The 19,402-nt window shown below is 27.0% G+C and overlaps 1 protein-coding gene and 1 pseudogene across 3 annotated transcripts; both read left to right on the forward strand.

Annotated features, from left to right (window-relative positions):
* The first annotated feature begins 3,271 nt into the window (after window positions 1-3,271).
* On the forward strand, window positions 3,272-3,828 carry LOC148203129 (UDP-glycosyltransferase 92A1 pseudogene; annotated as a pseudogene).
* Window positions 3,829-7,264: 3,436 nt separating this feature from the next.
* On the forward strand, window positions 7,265-11,260 carry LOC148203130 (alpha-galactosidase-like). 3 transcript variants are annotated; one of them, XM_088107888.1, is made up of 11 exons: window positions 7,265-7,353; window positions 7,665-7,800; window positions 7,881-8,132; window positions 9,380-9,554; window positions 9,699-9,760; window positions 9,829-9,992; window positions 10,097-10,194; window positions 10,349-10,407; window positions 10,515-10,649; window positions 10,735-10,870; window positions 10,959-11,260. In XM_088107888.1, the coding sequence occupies exons 1-11, from the start codon at window positions 7,295-7,297 to the stop codon at window positions 11,171-11,173; spliced, it is 1,491 nt and encodes a 496-aa protein (XP_087964014.1). In that variant the 5' UTR covers window positions 7,265-7,294; the 3' UTR covers window positions 11,174-11,260. The 3 variants fall into 3 exon arrangements, with proteins under 3 accessions (XP_087964014.1, XP_087964016.1, XP_087964015.1); XM_088107890.1 differs by lacking the exon at window positions 7,265-7,353 and having other exon boundaries at window positions 7,669-7,800; window positions 7,910-8,132; XM_088107889.1 differs by lacking the exons at window positions 7,265-7,353; window positions 7,665-7,800 and having other exon boundaries at window positions 7,875-8,132.
* Window positions 11,261-19,402: the final 8,142 nt, after the last annotated feature.

A 19,402-nucleotide genomic window follows, 5' to 3' on the forward strand; every position in this document is an offset into this window, starting at 1 on the left:
CATAACAACAAAAAGTTAAACCCATTTTGTTGGGAGTAGATGTAACCACTAAACTCTTGTGTGTTTTGCAAATGTTTATATGGTCATTCATAGCTTGATACTTGGTTCATTGGGTATTGGAAAATATCTTTTGAAACTTATACTTGAAACAAGATACCTAATGGAGTTTGTATCTAAGGATGAAACTTAACTCATTAGTTGTCTTAAATCCTAATTCATAAAATGAGCTTGCTTATTCAAGGGATTGACTTATAATAAAGAAACATAATCTCGTTCTACTGAGGGATAAGGGTTTGAATAGACTTGTGGGTCGACATTAGGATATTAATGGCAAGGATGTGAGTTTTTTATATCCATGAAAAACTATATTCAATCTTAATCATCAGTTTACTACTTGAACGATTTAATACACTTACCAAAATGTTAACACTCATGCACTAATTTACCATGTTGGTAAACTTGTATGAGCAAACTCATTTCTTTGAAAACTTAGAAAAAAACATAAAAAAATATATTACTCCTCTTTGTAGTGACAATACGTGTTTCCTACCAAGGTAAAAATTAAAAATAATATCAACAAGGATCACAACAAAAAGTAAAAGACTTTTGAAAATTTATCTTACGAAACCATTATTTTCACATGCATGAGGTTATTTGTGTGAGTGCAAGCTAACACCGAACATGTTGATTTCACCACTTTCAATTACCATGTATGAGTCAAAACTCCTACAATTAGGTGTCCTCTTCCACTTTCAATATACACCATAACATTATCATCACATTTAATAACATGTTCCCTTTTCTATACCACTACTTACTTTGGCTTTTGTTTCTCGTCATACAAAATAATTTTAGTTTATAATATCTCCTTAAAGAAATGTGTTTGTTTTTTTAATTATAACTATAAAAATGTGTTGGAGTTTTAACATATCATTGTTGTTGTAAATTCTTCAACCAACATGTTATCATGTGTTAAGAAAATTTAATCAATACACTGTTAACATGTTGGCAACATGTCAATAATAACAATAATGATCATCTCACTCATTAATGGAAAGATCAAATGGAAAAGATCTTGGACAAAGAATTTTAAATTTAATACATAATTGCATGAAAAAATTTAATGGATACTAATTTTTTTAAGAAATTAAAATTTACTTAGGTTAGAAAAAACTTAAAGAATTATTTGGATGATTTCGTGGATAGAAAAGGTCATTTGCAAAAGCAAAGTATGTATTAAGTGGTGTTTCTGATAAAATATGTGCTAACTTAAGATTTCTAACTCAATATTGTTATTAGCTACTGAATCAATTTTACATTTTTGTTCACAAAGATTAAACTAAAATTTGTATGTTGCTATCAGTTTGCTTTAATCAATTTTAAGAAAAAAAAATTAAAATACTAATTTATATATTATTATTTGATGCATTCATAATGATTATTTTAAAATAACTATTTATTATATGATACAGTTAGACTATTAGTTTTTTTAATATGATAAAATTATTAATATCTTTTAAAATAATTTTAAATAAAATAGATAAATAAATTATTGATTATAAAATTAATGAAAAATAATTAATAAATATTTTTTATTTTAAAAATTATATATATATATATATATATATATATATATATTAAACGATTTTTTATGTTTTAAAACCTTTAATATGTGTGAAATGATAATAAAATATGATATATTTCTGGATAGATTTTAATTGTCAAAATATGATAAAATATTATAGGGTTAAATATGTTTTTAGTCTCTATACTATCAAGTGATTTTGGTTTTAGTCTCTCTTTCAAAGTAAGGTACATTTTAGTCATCCTCCTTAAAGAAACTTTGATTTTAGTCCTCTAAAACTAACACCGTTAAAAATTAGCTGACGTGACTAACGGTAGACTGACCTACAATTTTTTTTTCAAGTGTTTCTCACCTTTTCTCCCTCTCTCTCTCTCTTCCTTCCATCTTTCACCCAACTTCATCTTTCACAGCATCCCTGGTCACATCTCTAACGTAACCAGCTTTCTTTCTCATGGAAATGGCAATCCCTTTCTTTGTCTCCTCCATCACCAAAGCAATTTTTTCCCCAATATCATCACACTTAACTTCACAACTCTTCCCTCTCGCAACCTCCACGCATATTCCAACCTCTTCCTCCAACAACTTGTTTGTAAAACCGCTCCGCCGCCGTCGGCCATCCCAGAATAGGCACCGCCTGACTCAGTGATTCCAGCACCAAGTTCCACCCGTAGTGACTTAGAAACACTGAACCGCAGAATGCCACAAAATCTCCAACTGGGGTGCCCAATCGCGAACCACCAAACCCTTTCCCGATTCTTGAACCCTCTCGACAAAACCCTCCGGCAATCCCTTTCAATCCCTCCCACCACGGTCTCCCTCCTAAGACATTTTCCAAAGACAAGGACGAGTTTTCCTCTGACTTTCTCAGATTTAGAGGTTTTTGTATCCTGATGTCGAAAGTTGGGATGACAACATTGGTCAATGTTTGATTAAGTCGTGTATCCTTCAATAGTTCACGAGTTATGTCATGTAAAAACTCTCCATCGAATTGGGGACTGTTTCCAGGTCTGCATGTTGGTTGTTTCATCATCAGAAACAGAAACGAAATCACGTTATTATTTGTTGCCGTCAATTGTTAATATTGATTAATAGTAATGTTATTATTATACCCAGATTCATTGAATATATGAGGGCCATTTTGTTTGTAGAAGTCTACAATTTGTGATAGTTGACAGGATGATTTTAACTTATACTTTATAAAAACCTCATAGAAAATTATTAATAAGGATATTGTGAGGGCTGTAAACTGTTTTCATAGAAAATTATTAATAAGTTAGGCTGTGTTGACAGTAGCCAAACTGAATTGCATCTTGAAAGACTCTCAGATAAGTAAAAAGTATAAAAGAAATTAGTTAAGTTAATAAGATTTATAAATAAAAACCTTGAAAAATTTTACATTGGTGTTAGATCTTTTGTATAATCATATTATACTTTGAAAATAGTTAATATATCGCAATTAAAACATTTTCCAATTAAAATATAAAGAAAACATAAATGTTTAAAACAGTTTGTGTTTAATAATGGAGAGAAAAAGTTTTACGCATTCTTCATTAAAATATACATAATATGATGGAATGGATTTTATTGTATTATCCTTTCCATTTGGAACCATTTTAAAACTCTGCAGCTTATGTAAGCACCATTATCATGCAGAAAAAATAAGCTCTGGCCAACATTTGTTTAATAATGGTACATGCATGTATCCTGCAATCGGGTTGTGGAAAGAGTTTCATCTGGGTTGTGAGACCACCAATCGGGTTCGACATAAATTCGGAGTTCAAAGAAGATGAATGGTTGTCGGAGGGTTTTGTCGAGAGGGTTCAAGAATCGGGGAAGGGTTTGGTGGTTCGCGATTGGGCGCCCCAGTTGGAGATTTAATGGCATTCTGCGGTTTCAGTGTTTCTGAGTCACTGCGGGTGGAACTCGGTGCTGGAATCACTGAGTCAGGCGGTGCCTATTCTGGGATGGCCGACGGCGGCAGAGTAGTTTTACAACTGCAAGTTGTTGGAGGAAGAGGTTGGGATATGCGTGGAGGTTGCGAGAGGGAAGAGTTGTGAAGTTAAGTGTGATGATATTGGGGAAAAATTGCTTTGGTGATGGAGGAGACAAAGAAAGGGATTGCCATTTCCATGAGAAAGAAAGCTGGTTATGTTAGAGATGTGACTAGGGATGCTGTGAAAGATGAAGTTGGGTGGAAGATGGAAGGAAGAGAGAGAGAGGGAGAAAAGGTAAGAAACACTTGAAAAAAAAATTGTGTGTTAGTCTACCGTTAGTCACGTCAGCTAATTTTTAACGGTGTTAGTTTTAGATGACTAAAATCAAAGTTTCTTTAAGGACGAGGACTAAAATCAAAGTTTCTTTAAGGACGAGGACTAAAATGTACCTTACTTTGAAAGAGAGACTAAAACCAAAATCGCTTGATAGTATAGAGACTAAAAACATATTTAACCCAATATTATACAATAAGAGTAAAATTCTGACGGTTTTTAATTATTAGTAACTTTTTTTCTAAAATAATATCAACATTTAAATTTTTGTTGCATAAATACTTTTTAACATATAATTTTGATAATTATTTTAATTGTCAGAAATTTTATTTTCGATTATTTTTAACTGTTAAAATCTACAATTTTCACTTTTACAAATGTACACTTTTGTTAGTGAATTATTCTACAAGTTTTCGTTTAGTTGAAAACATCATTTTGTGGTTCACATAACTTCTTTGTCTATCTTTGTTCTTCTCTCATTTTGTATTATTTAAGAAAATAATCTAGATTTTTCAAAGCTTATTAAGATTGAACATTATGCTTTAGCATGTGAAATTCAGTAGCTCATTTATATTTTACAATATTTTCATATTTTCTTAGTTCAACGTGTCATTTTATATTGGGACAAACGATTTATCATTCAAATTGTTTCAAATCAAGTTTTTTTCATGAAAAATAACTAAGTATATCAATATTGATTATCATATCATTTTTAACAAGGTCAATGCTTGTTTACTGAAGCTTCTTCCAATATCATACTTCATGCAATTAATTAATACGTATACATTTTCTACTTAAGGAGACTCTCTTGAAAGAGATTTGTTTGTTTGTTAACTTTTTTTTATTTTATTTTTCATATTTACTATACTGAATCAAACTTTTAATCATTAATACAACATATTATTGTTGATCCATGTTCTTTGTGAACATAAAGATATTTGTTGGCCACATTTTCACAATTTTTTAGACATAACTTTGCAAACCTTGAAAGAAACATATATGTTGGAACTATAAGATACAAGATAAAAAAAAAGACTAAATTTGCATTTGCGCTAATAAAAGAATGTTATACTTAATATATCTTCTAACTCACTTGTCTTTTATTGTCTTAAATGTTCTTTGTAGGTAGTAGGACAACTTATGCATCTAAATATTTTTTTAAGAAAAAAATTATTCATTTTTATAAATTTGAAAAAGGAAATACATTTTAGTAAAAAAAAACATATTATCTTAGTCTTGTCATACACTAATGATTTAACAAATGATATTTTTTAGTATGATTTTCTTTTCCACTTCTAATTAGACACCTTCAACAATAAATGTTGTGACAAAAGATTTATAATGTGTAATTGGTGTGACATTAAATTAGAGTGGACCATGATGGAAGAAGCAATAATAATGACATAGTGAAAGGAAATACAGAGAATGGAAAAATTACAGTAGTAGCATGGTAGAAGAGAGTTATTATTTTGTGTTGAAAATGTTGCTCACAAAGATAAAAATGTTTGCAACATTGTATATACTAAAATAAAAGGGTAAAACTGAAAAAGTGCATCTGTGATTTGTGTCCTAAGATCAACAAACTACATTGGTTCTAGTAATAATTGATTTAAAATATACAAAAAATATACAAAATCCTACAAGTAATAATTTTTTATGGTTTATTGAGTTTTCAATAAATTTATAGTTTTCAATTAAATTTATATTATCTAATATTTTTATCAACAAAATGACATACCTAGTATTGTAGAAGTTTCACATAATAATTAAAGATAAGTTGGTTTTATAAGGTTGGATTAGGTTTATCATTTTATTCTTTTAATAAATACAAATTTTTAACTTAAAAAGTTATTTAAGAATAAAAAATTATACAAATTTTTTATTTTTATATTATTTTTAATAAAAGCGTTGTATAGTTTAATTTTTTTTACTAAAGTAAAATATATAAAAAGTTGACACATATATGCACTGTTTTCACTACTATATAAAGAGAATATAAGTTAATATTAAATTTATATTTTAGTATTTATTTAAAATATAATTATATAATAAATAGAATGTTGTGGTTAATATTAAATTGAAATTAATTATATATACACAATATTAATTTAATAATTTATTTCTTCATTAAATTTAAATTAGTAAAAATTAAATTTAAATACATTGAATGGAAAGTGAACTTCATCTAAATTTGTCAAACTTTCCACATTGCCTTAAATGATCTGGGCATTACAAGTGTTCTCTGTCAAGGAAAGACAAAGCCATCTTTTTTGTTCCTAAATAGATTGAAGTGCAATGTCTTATCAGACATTCAAGACCAAATAAAGGGTTAGAAAACGTTCTCCATCATCACCTAACACCGATTAAGAAAATATATTTTGGGAAATAGTTTTCATTAGAGATTTTTTTCTGTTTTTAGAATAAAAAACTATTTTTAATTTTAATTGTAATTATTTTTGATAGTTTATTTTTTGTTTCTACCATATAAGTATATCTTTTGTAGGTAAAAAACTGTTTTTTTCTAGATCCAGAGAAATTTAATTATTTAAAAATTATTACATTTTAATTATAATTAATTATTAAAATAATTTAATCTTTACAACTATCTTAAACACAAATTTGAGCTATTCCATTCTTCATTCTAATAGTAAATCATATATCGACAATAATAAAGTTCAAAAATAACATATAAAAATAGTTAAAAATTTATCATTTATCTATCAAATAGTAGAATAAATGGTCTAATCAGGCTCTCAAATTGTTTTTCTTTATCATCCTGGCCCTGCAACAAAGAAAAAAATCAAATAAATTCCTGATTTTCATTTTATAATCCTGATCTGGATATTTAAGTAATAATATAACATATTTTTAACATAAATAAAAAATATTAACTTTAATTATTTAAACCAAATCCTATTAAAAAATTAATTAACTTCTATTCAGCTTGAGATAAAGTAAAATTTCCAAATTAAATTAATCATTTAGTCTTTAATACTCTTCTATAGAACTCTATACCTTTAGTTATTTGAACCGATCCCTTTTAAAAAAGTTATTTGACTTCTCTTCCTATATTAATGTAAAATTTCAAAAATTAAATTAACCATTTAATGATTAATGTTTTTCGATTCCAGTTATATTTTAACTTGGTATTTGAGTTTAAATATGTCAAAAATATATAAATAATTCAAATATTATCTTAAAATGTGTTTGACACCTCAAACAAATTTAACTTAATTAAATTAGAAAGAATATCTATTAATTTTTAAAGTTAAATATATTAAAATTTAAAATAATAACAAATTTCAATTTTACATTTAAGATATAAGTTTAAAAACTAAAAACATATTTAATCTATTTTTCTTATAAAAACTTAAATCAAGTTTATAAATACTAGAATTTCCTATGGATAACACTTCATGGTTAGAAGAGTCTTGGCTGCAACATGAAATGCATCTCACCTCTTTCTCTTTCCTTCCTGTTATGTCTCTGTGCAATTCAAAGGTATTTCAACATCGCATTCCCTTGCCTGTGGGTTTCAATATTAATTCATTGCAAAAAGATAAAGAAAAAAGAGTATTTTATGATCTTATGAACACTACTTTAGCTTACAAGTTTTGGGTTAGAAAAAGTTCATTCTCTTGTATTTCTTTAGTCAGTGTCTCTGTTATTATCTCTGTATTGAAAATATTCTTTACAAAAGGTTAAACAAGTGTGTCTCGTTATAATGAAGTGATAGAGAAGAATTTGTGTTTAACATGAGAAAAAGTATGAATGTGAAACGACTCAAACCGTTGATTTACTCTTGATTTCAGTGTGTCATCTCAAAATGCTATGATCCCTCCAAGAGGTTGGAACTCCTACGATGCATTTAGCTGGGTCATTTCCGAAGAAGAATTCTTACAGAATGCAAATATAGTTTCTCAGAAGTTACTTTGTCATGGATATGAGGTGTTGTATTGCACTCTCATACTCTGAATATGTTTAGTAATGAAAAAACTGTGTGTAACATTTCCTCTGAAAGAATGCAGTATGCTGTTGTGGATTTCCTCTGGTACAGGAGTCTGAAGGGTGACAAAAATTCTATTGATTTTGATATGATTGATGAATGGGGAAGAATGCTCCCTGACACTGAAAGATGGCCTTCTTCGGGAGGAAGAAGAGGGTTCACTGATGTAGCTAACAAAGTGCATAATATGAGTTTGAAGTTTGGGATTCATCTTATGGCTGGAATCAGTACACAGGCATTCAATCATAACACGCCAATACTAGATACAACTACGGTATATTGCTTCTCCATCATCTTTTCATTCTTCTACTACATTCCAACTCCATGATATCTTATTTAAAACATAAACTTAATTCTACACTTGGATAAAAGATCATTGATTCTAGTTTGATAAATTTTTTTAATATTTAAACTAAGTATTTTTAATTACAATTTAACTAATTAATTATCTTTAGTTTTTATCCTCTATTAATATAATATTAAATTAACAAATATCTCACCCACTCCAAGTTGAAATAGAAAAACGTAAGTAGTTTGGTTTTTAATAAAAAAATGTCGATATTTAAGATTTTCTATGTAAAAAAGATTTTAATATAAATAGTTTTTTTTTTAATCAAAGTGCATGTTTGAAAACTGATAATCTTAACGTAAATAAACAATTTTAAATATTTTGATTTTCGATCTAGGATATTAATGTCATAATAAAAAGAGATCAAAAGGTGAATAATGAACTATAACAGTATGATGTTAGCATGATAAAATTTAAATTTGAATTTTTATTCAAAATTCATATACTATCATCCTTATACTATATCTCTTTATAGGCTAAATTTATCAACAACTCTGACCCTATTGACTAAAAAACATGGCCTACTAATTACTCAATTACTTCTCACTGGATAGTCTTTATTTTCACTAATTTTGATCTCCAATCATAACTTAGGCTTATGATAATTCAACCCACTTAATCAAAAAATTAAAAAATCTAAAAGAAAATATGATGGGGTGAAACTTTTTTTTCCTTGCAGATAACATTAGTGTTTCAATGTCATAGGTTTATTTATGTCCAAAACATAATCAATATTATTTTAAAAAATAAACTAAAATGACATCAATAAAGATATAAAGTACTAATAATAGGAAAAATATATTTTCGTAGATTATTTTATAAGATTTTGACACAATACTGATTCATTATTTATTTGTTTGACATACTCTAAATCCAATAAAAAGATTACACATGTATTTTTATCAAAATATTCTCAAAAAATTATATTATTGCCCTTAATAATAATACATGCAAAATAGTATAGCCTTACATTTTTAATAAACGCTTCTTTTTATTTTAATTAACAATTCTTTTAGTCATACAATTTTCGGTTTAACACGTATATCTATATAAACATTATAAAAATATATAAATTCATAAATATGACAATATAATTTAAAAATAAAATATTGGTGTATAATATACCGGTCAATTTTATTTGAACTTATTTTTCTGCTTTTGAACCTTACCAGGGACAACCTTACATGGAATCTGGTCGAGTGTGGTACGCGAAAGACATTGGAATCCCGTCAAGGGCTTGTAGATGGATGAATAATGGTTTCATGGCTATAAACACAACAACAGGAGCTGGAAAAGCCTTCCTAAGATCAATTTATGAGTTATATGCTTCTTGGGGAGTTGATTTTGGTATTCAATCCACTATAATACATTCTTCTTATCATGTTTGTACTATCACAAATTATGCAACACATTCATTTCTTACAGTAGATCGTGCATTTTACTTTCAGCTTTGACACATTTATACGAATTTTCTGCTTTGATCTGTTACAGTGAAACTAGATTGTGTATTTGGTGAGGACCTGGATTTGGGTGAGATAACATATGTATCAGAGGTATACTGCAAAATTTTAAAAGCCAAGACGTGGAAAACATTTCCTCATTTAAGTTACATTGTATGCAGATTCTGAATGGCCTTAACAATTCCATTGCATTTTCTTTGTCTCCTGGAGTCAGTGCAACACCAGAAATGGCTGAGATGGTTAGTGGTCTAGTTAACATGTACCGTGTAACAAAAGATGACTGGGATAAATGGCCAACAATCTTATCTCATTTTAATGTATCAAGGTATTTGATAAAATGCCATCCAATGTTTGACTTCAAAACATGTCAATTTCTCTTCAAAATATGTCAATCTTCGACATTTTTCATTCGTTTCATTTACCTTTCAGAGACTTTGCCGCATCTAATTTAACAGGAGCAAAAGGTTTAAAGGGACAATCTTGGCCTGATTTGGACATGCTACCATTTGGATGGCTAACTGATCCAGGTTAGCCTAAATTCCCTTGCATTTCTACTTTTTCCTTGATTCATTAGGATCAATGCATAATAGTTTTCTAATTTACATTCAGTGAGTTTTTTTGTTAGATGTTTAAGAATATAAAGTACAAAAACTTCTTTTTTTCTGTTTTGTTTTTCCATAGACGCTCATGAAGGTCCACACAGGTTTACTAACCTTACTCAAGATGAGAAAAGAACTCAGGTACATATGCAAAAGCACACAGCATAATTGAATTACTGTATATTGGAGAGAGGACATATATTCATGTAAAGTAATGAATTCTAAGTGGTGTTATTCTCATCTCACAGATGACTTTGTGGTGTATGGCAAAGTCTCCCATTATGTATGGAGGGGATCTACGGAACATTGATCCACAGACCTATGATCTTATCACAAATCCTACCCTTCTGGAGATAAACTCTTTTAGCTCAAACAATCAGGAGGCACGTGAAAAATTTCTTGCTTTTTCTTTTGCAATCAATGTTTCTTAAATCTTACACTGGCACTGTTTCTGCTTTTTTTATGTAGTTTCCTCATATCACAACATTAGATGGTGCCAAGACCGCAGGACACAATGTCACAAAAGTACAGTCTACTTACTCCAATCTTGCAGCTGAAGGTTATCCTGATGGAGTTAGATCTTGGATTGCAACTGGAAGAAACGGTTCGTCTTAACGATAACTAAATTAAGAAACTACTAAAAGTTTTGTCCAACTAACATTAATTGTTGTTTTGGTTTTGGTTTCTTTCAGGGGAGGTCTATGTTGCTTTTTTCAATCTAAATGATGGGAAAACAACAATATCTGCAAACATAGTAGACCTGGCTATTGTGCAACCAGGTGGAAGCATGTTGAGACTTTGCTGGGGAATCGAAACATGGAGTGAAACATATGTAACAACGAATGATGCATTATCAGCAGAAGTGGCAGGTCATGGAAGCGCATTGTTTGTCCTTCGTTGCTTTTAAAATTTGGCATCAAATCTTATTTCAATATTTATATTTTCATATTTCAACTTCAATCGATGCTTTTAATTTAGCAAATATTTTGTTCGACTATACTTCTATTAAAAACACAAATCAAATGTTTATATAATCTCATGTAAGAAATTCTTGACTTTGTGAGAAAATCGAACAAAGCTTGGAATTGAAAGATCAAAGAACCTATTGTTTTCTTCAAAAATGTGTTAAAATTGTTTTTTATATATATGTATGGGCTTTGGAAAATCCCCATAGGACTATTGGACTCACTTACTTGGCCCAACGGACAATTTCTTTTACTATCCCGTTATTTCTTCCTACAGCTCCATAAGTGTGAAAAAAATCCAAATTATCTATATATCAGGATATTTTATATTACATAATCCGAAAATAAATTTCAAATATTATACAATCTGAATATATATTTTATATCATATAATATAAAATACTTTTCTAAATTACATAATCTAAAAATATGTATTGTATAATATGAAACACGTTTCTGGATGACGTAATATAAAATTTAAAATATATTTTTGAAATAAAAAATGAATTTCAAATTATGTAATTTGAGACATATTTTCGAATTATATGTTCAAAATATTTTCTGAATTATACAATCTTAAACATGTGTCTAAATCCTACAATTTACAAATTTAAAACATGATTATTATTTGTTTATTCTGAAATGGGATGAGGATAATCCCTTGTGTTGAATCCGTACCGTTCGGGATTAACTTGCAGAAGACACTCTAACGCTCAAGTCAGATTTTATCTCCGTAGATCTTTCTTAATTTAATTATTTGTCCAAAAAGTCCTTTTACCTCGAAAGTAAACCCCTATTTATAGAGTTCAAAGGAATCTGACCAATTAATTTACCTCTTAATGATTATTAATGCAAACCCTAATTACTTAATAGTAGCCGTTGTGACATTAATTGCGTCTTAACTCTGTTCAACGGTTGTCAGAACCAAATGATTGTGGAACGCTTTCTTGGACATCCACCCGCTGGGTTTAAATGCGCCTTAACTCTGCAATTTGTCATCCTACAGATCCGCTAGCTTCAGGCCATAGTAACATTATTGTTTTTTTACTTTTTCAAAACCCATTGAAATGAAGAAACAGAGGTAGGAAAAAAATAGTCAGCCAAATGAACATTGCCTGATTTCAAGAACTTTGATGCTATTGGACTAGTTATTTTCAATTTTCATTCTTATTGTCATTGATTTACATCTGACTTTACAAAATAATAAATATTTTAAAAATAAAAAGTAACAAAAATATAAGAATGTTAGAGTGAGATGCGAAAACACTACTTGAAATAAAATATCATATAAAATGTTAGAACTCAAATTACAAAAGAATGTTTATTTACCATACATTGGTAATATGTTACAACTCAAACAAGATAATAATGAAATAGGTGGTAAGTGGTTCCATTTTTTCCATGGAAATTGAATGTGTTTCTCTTTCACATGTGTTGACGAATGCAAAGTTGGTTGATTTTACTTAGCATTTGGGTGTCAAGTTTGTGCATAATATGTTGGTGGCTTCATGCCAAAGTTTGACCATTGTGGCCATGGAGTGCTTTTAAAATTCTATGACCCCACTATGGTTACTGTTGTGACCTTCAAAGTCAATGATTATTATCACTCTTCATGCACCTATTCGCCTATTCTTCTTCATTCAAAGTTTTTTGCATGCAAGTTACCCCTTCTTGCTATGTTATGTTAATACAAAGAATCAGAATATTTGTGGCCAAATTCCAGGAAAATAGCACAAGCTTGAGTGCAATTTTCATGCTATTCGTATTATTTCCTCTCTTTTTAGTCAAAGGTGAACAAATTCCTTTCAAGTGATATTAATGAATCAAATTAATGTATAAAAATAAAATTTTAAAAATTTATTGTTAAAATTTTGAGTTAGAAGTGATAGTTTAATATCTATTGTAGCATTTTGTTTTCCTTGATAGGGAACATATGCAAGTGCATGGAGGAAGGAATATGTGCTTTAGATTGATTATTTGACCATATCTTCTTACCTTTGCTTGATACATTGAAAATTCTGAGTGCTTCTTCCCAAATTTATTCCTTGTTTGACCTTATTTCTTTGTTGCCCAATGGAAGGGAAAATAAATTTCTTCACATCATTGTGTTCTATATTCCTGTATTGGAAATTGTGAGGATGAGAATCATGAGTTTTATTGTTTAGGAATAGTCTATTATTAAATGTTACAAATTATTGTTAATTTATTTATGGTTTGTTTTAAATAATTGAGTTTTCCAATATTGAATTGGAGGAAAAGAATTGATTCACAATATTTTTATTTATTTATTAATTTTGATCTATATTATGTGTATACTGCCTTTTCAATTAATATAAAATTGTTTTAGATTAATTAATGGTGTGTGGTAAAAATTTCAAATTTATAATCATATTAAATATTTAAACTGCTATCTAACACTTTTGTAATAATCTTATTTACTTTAGTATGTTTTTTTTTCCGTTGCCTAAAAATATCACTCCTGCGAATTAAAAGTGATCATGGGCTTTTTTTTTTGGTCTGGTCCAGGTACTATAAACATGAAACATACGATTAACTCGTTTTTTATTCAAATGCTAGAGATTTTAACTGGTGAATTCAATTTGATTCTTACAATATGAATTATAATAGTATATTATTTTTAAAACTTAAGTGAGAAAGTTTTTAAAATTAAAAAAAAAATACATTTTTTAAAATAAAAGAAATGTTTGTATATAATTTTAAAAAATTGAGATATGTTATAGGACTTATTTGTTCATCTTTATAATATAATTTAAAAAAAAAAACATTGTCTATCTTGCATTAATCTAAAATATGAAATTAAATATAGCAATGTCAAAGAAACATAATTAGTTCAATCATTTTAAACAATTTTAAGAACTAAAATGTTGTTGGAATCGAAATTACATTATATCATCAGACAAAATAAACTTAAAAGTTAATTACTAAATATTTAAATATGTGTCATCAATTGTTGTCATATTTGTAATATATTATTTTTGGATAATGAGATTGAATCGTGTCAATTATCATAAATATAAATGGTAAATGGGGTGTCAAAGTAATAAGAATGTCCCCAATATAACAGAAACTAAACATACCAATTAGGTATTTCAATTTCTTAAATTTATGTAAATAAAAAAACTAAAAAGTTATAAAATAATTAGTATGTAACTAAAATATTCATAACTCTATCACTGTTTGGATTAAAAGTATTATTCTGATATTTTATACCAATTTGTTCAATGTTCATTTAAATAAAATCTCAAAAGAAAATACACATATATCTATCTAGCATTTATATGTTAGGCTAAAAACTCTTTTATATCATTCTTACAAGTAAATTTAAAATAATTGTTCGTAATATACAAATTAAAGCCAAATAATATTATAGAAGAATTTTGAATGTGACATTTAACTTCTTGATTGAAAAATGTTGCTGATTACTTGACCTTCATCAATTTACATGAAAATGTTTTTGACCCTTTAGAAACCAACTCATGTTTTTGTTTAACATGCTTGTCGTACACGAGTCTCACTGTCGGCTTTTATTTATTTTTAGTATGACTCTCTTGCAACCACTACTAAATAATTAATAAGTCATGCAAATTATAAAAATTATTAATTAAAATATTGAAACAAAAATTTTAAAATTGAATTTCACTTCCTAGTGTGTATAACACTAGTATCTATCTTCAAAGGAGAAAAAAAAACATAACAATTTAAAATCAGTTTATTTTGGAAAAAAAAAGTTATCAACTAAACCACTGAACTTTTACATGTACGTTTTTTCTCTTTTTCTACAGTCTTTATTTTATATATTTAAATTTTTATATTAGTTAAAAATATAAACTGATTGGTTTTGTATGTTATTTTTTCCATTGTAATAAAATAATTTAAATAGCGTGGTATATATGTAGTCAACAACACTCTCTATGCCTTGTTGCACAATTCATGATTATTGTTGACTCGTTATCTTTATATTTGACTATTAAATATGACGTCACAAACAAGATTATTTTCTAAATAAAAGACTATCAGCATTTTAAAGTTTCCATAAATAATAAAACATCTTAAGTTTTAAATGCATATTTTTTGTACCTTATGCTGAAAAGATGGATGAGTGTTGAATGAAACAATAATGCGTTTTAATACTCAAAAGAAATATTTTCATAATAATTAATTTTAATAACAAAAGTAATAATTTAGATATTATTTTTAAATTAGAAATTATTGATAATTTAAATATTTCTAAGAAATTATAATTAATTTCTATAAATTAGTTTTAAAATTAGTCATTAATATTAATTATCAAAATTTTGATTAAAAAATTATTTTTAATTAAAAAATAATTTTTAAATATATTTTTATACTAGAATTAATTATTATTTAAAAATTTTCTTGTAATTTTCTTATAGTATTATTTATATTTAACTTAAATTACAAAAAGAATGAATCAAGTTCTTACTCATTAAGTAAATAAATTTAAAGTACATTTTTTTGTGTTACTAAAAAATAAATGAATAAATATCTAAACAAATACCATACAAAGATATCTAAGGTAAGTTCCGTGGGTGACAAAAAATTATTAGTTGTATTAATAAAACTTCTATATATATAACAATTAAAATTCTATATTAATAAAATACTAATAACCATTACTATCTAAAAATAAAATAAAATAAAAAAACTTTTAAGTTAAGTATTTGATCCCAACAATTTTTATTCATGTTTTATCTTTATTAATTTTTTTCATTGAGCTTTTCTCCAATTAATTTCTTAAGTTATTATTTTCTCATTAAATTTCGTGCGTTATTGTTTAGTTCATGTGTTTTTATGATAATTTCACTTTCCAGTAATACTAATTTCTAGCTGAGAGATGAAGAGGAAAAAAAAAATTAAATACTACTTCTATTTTTTTCTATGAAATAAAGAGAAAGATAAATTTTCTTCTCTATTACTAAAAGAGTCAGATCACTTTTCATCTTGTTTTGTCTCTCCTGTTATTAAATTGACTATGTTATTAAATTGACTAAATTTGTACATTAACGACAACATCACATGAAAGGACATATTAAAAAAATAATAAAAAATATAATTATCCAATAAATTGGTTTTTAATTTTTAAATTTTTTAAATTGTAACACAAAATTAAGACTAGTCCATTTTCAAAGCTTTAATAAAGTTAATTACAATTTTTATAAGATAAAATAGATTTAGTGTTTTTAACCTTTCATTTTTTTTACACATCAAATGGTGTTTCAGATTGATGTATGAGTTGTTTATATCGTTTGATATTATCTAAATTATCGTTCTGAAATACTATTTAAAACGTAAAAAAAATTAATCCCATAAGTTAGTAAGAGTGTATCCGTTTGTTTTTTAAGTTGAAAACCAAAATGTATTAAAGTTTTAAACATTAACAAATTTTAATTTTGCATCTAAATTTAGAGTAAAAACATGTTTAATCCTAAATTGCAAATTGTAGTTTTACAAATGAAAATATTTATCATTGATTAAAACTTCAAGTGTTTAACAAATTTAGGAATAATTAATTTATTTTTCATTAAACTTTTCTAATTTTAAAATTTTCAATTAAAATTTTAATGTTTTTATTAGTTAGATAATGGGATTCTTATCTCGCTTCTTTATTAAAATTTAGACAAGTCATTTCATACAAGATGAGTATAACAAAAATTACTAAACAAGTTAAAGAATATATTGATTAGATGAGCAAAGTAAAACAACTAGACGAGATTGTGGATGTATTGACATAATAATATACATTAGACAAATCATTCACATATTTATTAAACGACTTTATCAATATATATTATACATATTAGACGAGTCTTTCCACTCACAAATAAGACTAGTCTATGAATAAACATTAGACAAATCTATTCATTTTCTGCTTAGATGAATATTGCAATACGACAAATTTTTTCATACATTAATTATATGACTATAGCAAAAGCCATTACAGATGTCCATTAATATATTAGACGAGTTTATTTATATATTGATTAGATGAATATAACAAAAAAATATTATGAGTCATTCCATACATGAATTAGATGAATATAAGAATAGCATGTATAACACACATCACACGAGTTTAGTTATATGTTAGACAAATTCGTTCATTGACATAATAAATGAATTTATTAATACACATTATGAGTCTTGCAATATAGATTACACAAATTTGTTTGTATACTAATTAATCGAGTATAATAATATATACACATTAGACTAAAATGTCCATAAACTGATTAGACAATCTAACAACTCATGTTGAACAAGTTTGTTTATGTATTAATTATATGAGTCTAGCAATTTACATTACATCATTTTGTTTATACATCAGTTTATATTTTTAGCGAGTAAAACTCAACATTATTTATATCTTTTATAATTTAAAAAAATTTACTCTATTTTTACACATATTTTATCCTTTATAATTTTACAAAATCTATTATTTATGATTTTATAAACAATAACTTTTAAACCTATAAATTAATTTTATTGATTCTATTCAAAATTTAATTATAAATTTTAAAAATATTTATTAACTTTTTCTCAATGCCTAATTTTCTTTAATAAACAGACAAATGAACATCATCCACAATGTGCGTAGACACATTTTAAAACTAATAAATAAATAAAATGATTGAAATTTATTTAGATTAAAAGAATAATAATATTAAAAATATAAGATTAAAACAGTTTTATTTAATATTAATAAATCTATTTGTTACTATTACCATAATTGAAAAACTCTGTCGAGACAATTTTTTTGTTCTTTCTCTCTTTCTCATAACACTTGTTTCCCAATCACTTTTACACTAATTATTCAGTCTAACTTTTCGCAGTTCTTTCTTCGGAATCATAACAGTGAACCCTAACATATTTAAAAAAGAAAGATAACAAATTAAAGTTGAAACATATTCTGAAGGAGCTTATCATGAATATACAATTCCAATCAAAATCAAAGACATAATCAAAAGACATACATACAGTTTTCTTCGGTAACAAGGAAAACTGAATACTGTCGTCAATGGTGACAGTGTTGAACTGAGAACACGTGGCAGAAGGTAGTGACTAGTTGATGAATCATAGTGTGCACTCATCAAGTTTCTTGACTTGGCCAAAAGATACAGTTACAGTTGTATTCATATTTTACTGTTCCTGGAGACCACCTGATTCAAAATTGATTTTGGAGGAATGGGTCATTTGACACGTGTTCGTCCACCATTGGTGGATACATTTGTTCCGACGTGTCGCAGGACCACCAAATCTTACGTTGTCTGCCGTGAGAGCGAAAGATACTCGGCCTCGTTCCTCGTGCCCACTCGCATCGTAATACGTATCCAACGCTCACTTTTTCACTGGGACCCACTTTGATTCACCACCATCACGTTATTTCATTCATCATCAACCTAATATAACAAAATCAAGCCCACTCAAATTCTTTACTGTACAAATTAACATAAAATCATTTCATTTCTAAATATAAATAACTTTTTAATAAAAATAAACATATTTTTTTTTATCATAACTAAATTTAAATTTGTCATTCAAAACATTGCAGTATATGATTATACTAATATACGAGTGATTTATGGTCCAAGTTTTATCAAGATTTCAATTTTCAACTTTTATATGTTCACTTTTTCCCCCCGTAAAATCTAATTAAAAAAATTCAATAATGTGTATTAACAAATTCAATTTGAAATACAGACTAATTTTGTTTAATTGTGCATTTATTTTTTTTCAAATAATAACAAGTAGAAAAAATAATAATAAAAAGTTTATTTCTCGAATTAATTGAAGATAAAATACAAAATTAATAAGTTATAAAAATACTAATATATTAGCATGGCTCTTTCCATGTGTTGGTAAAAAAATAGTTAACTTAGTCAAACTAGAGTGACTTGAAAAAGTTGCAAATCCACTTTTATTATGGGTTGTGAATTATACTTAGGTTAAAGACTAAAAAGATATACTTATACATTAAGTTAAGACTTGAGAATCTAATAGACAAAAATGTTGTAAAACACATAATATTGAGTTACTAAATTAGCCATTAGATGTTACCATAAGTTACTGATAATATTTAAAATAATCTTTGTATTAAAATCCTTTATTAAAATAAGAAATTGAGATTATGG

Source organism: Vigna umbellata, chromosome 2 (genome assembly GCF_029865625.1).
Source record: "Vigna umbellata cultivar VRB3 chromosome 2, Vumbellata_1.0, whole genome shotgun sequence".
Lineage (NCBI taxonomy): Eukaryota > Viridiplantae > Streptophyta > Magnoliopsida > Fabales > Fabaceae > Vigna > Vigna umbellata.

Coding starts and splice junctions, on each gene's coding strand:
- LOC148203130 (XM_088107888.1), top strand. CDS start 7,295: ATGAAATGCATCTCACCTCTTTCTCTTTCCTTCCTGTTATGTCTCTGT. Junction 7,354..7,664: donor TGTCTCTGTGCAATTCAAAG/GTATTTCAACAT, acceptor TCTTGATTTCAG/TGTGTCATCTCAAAATGCTA. Junction 10,871..10,958: donor GATTGCAACTGGAAGAAACG/GTTCGTCTTAAC, acceptor GGTTTCTTTCAG/GGGAGGTCTATGTTGCTTTT.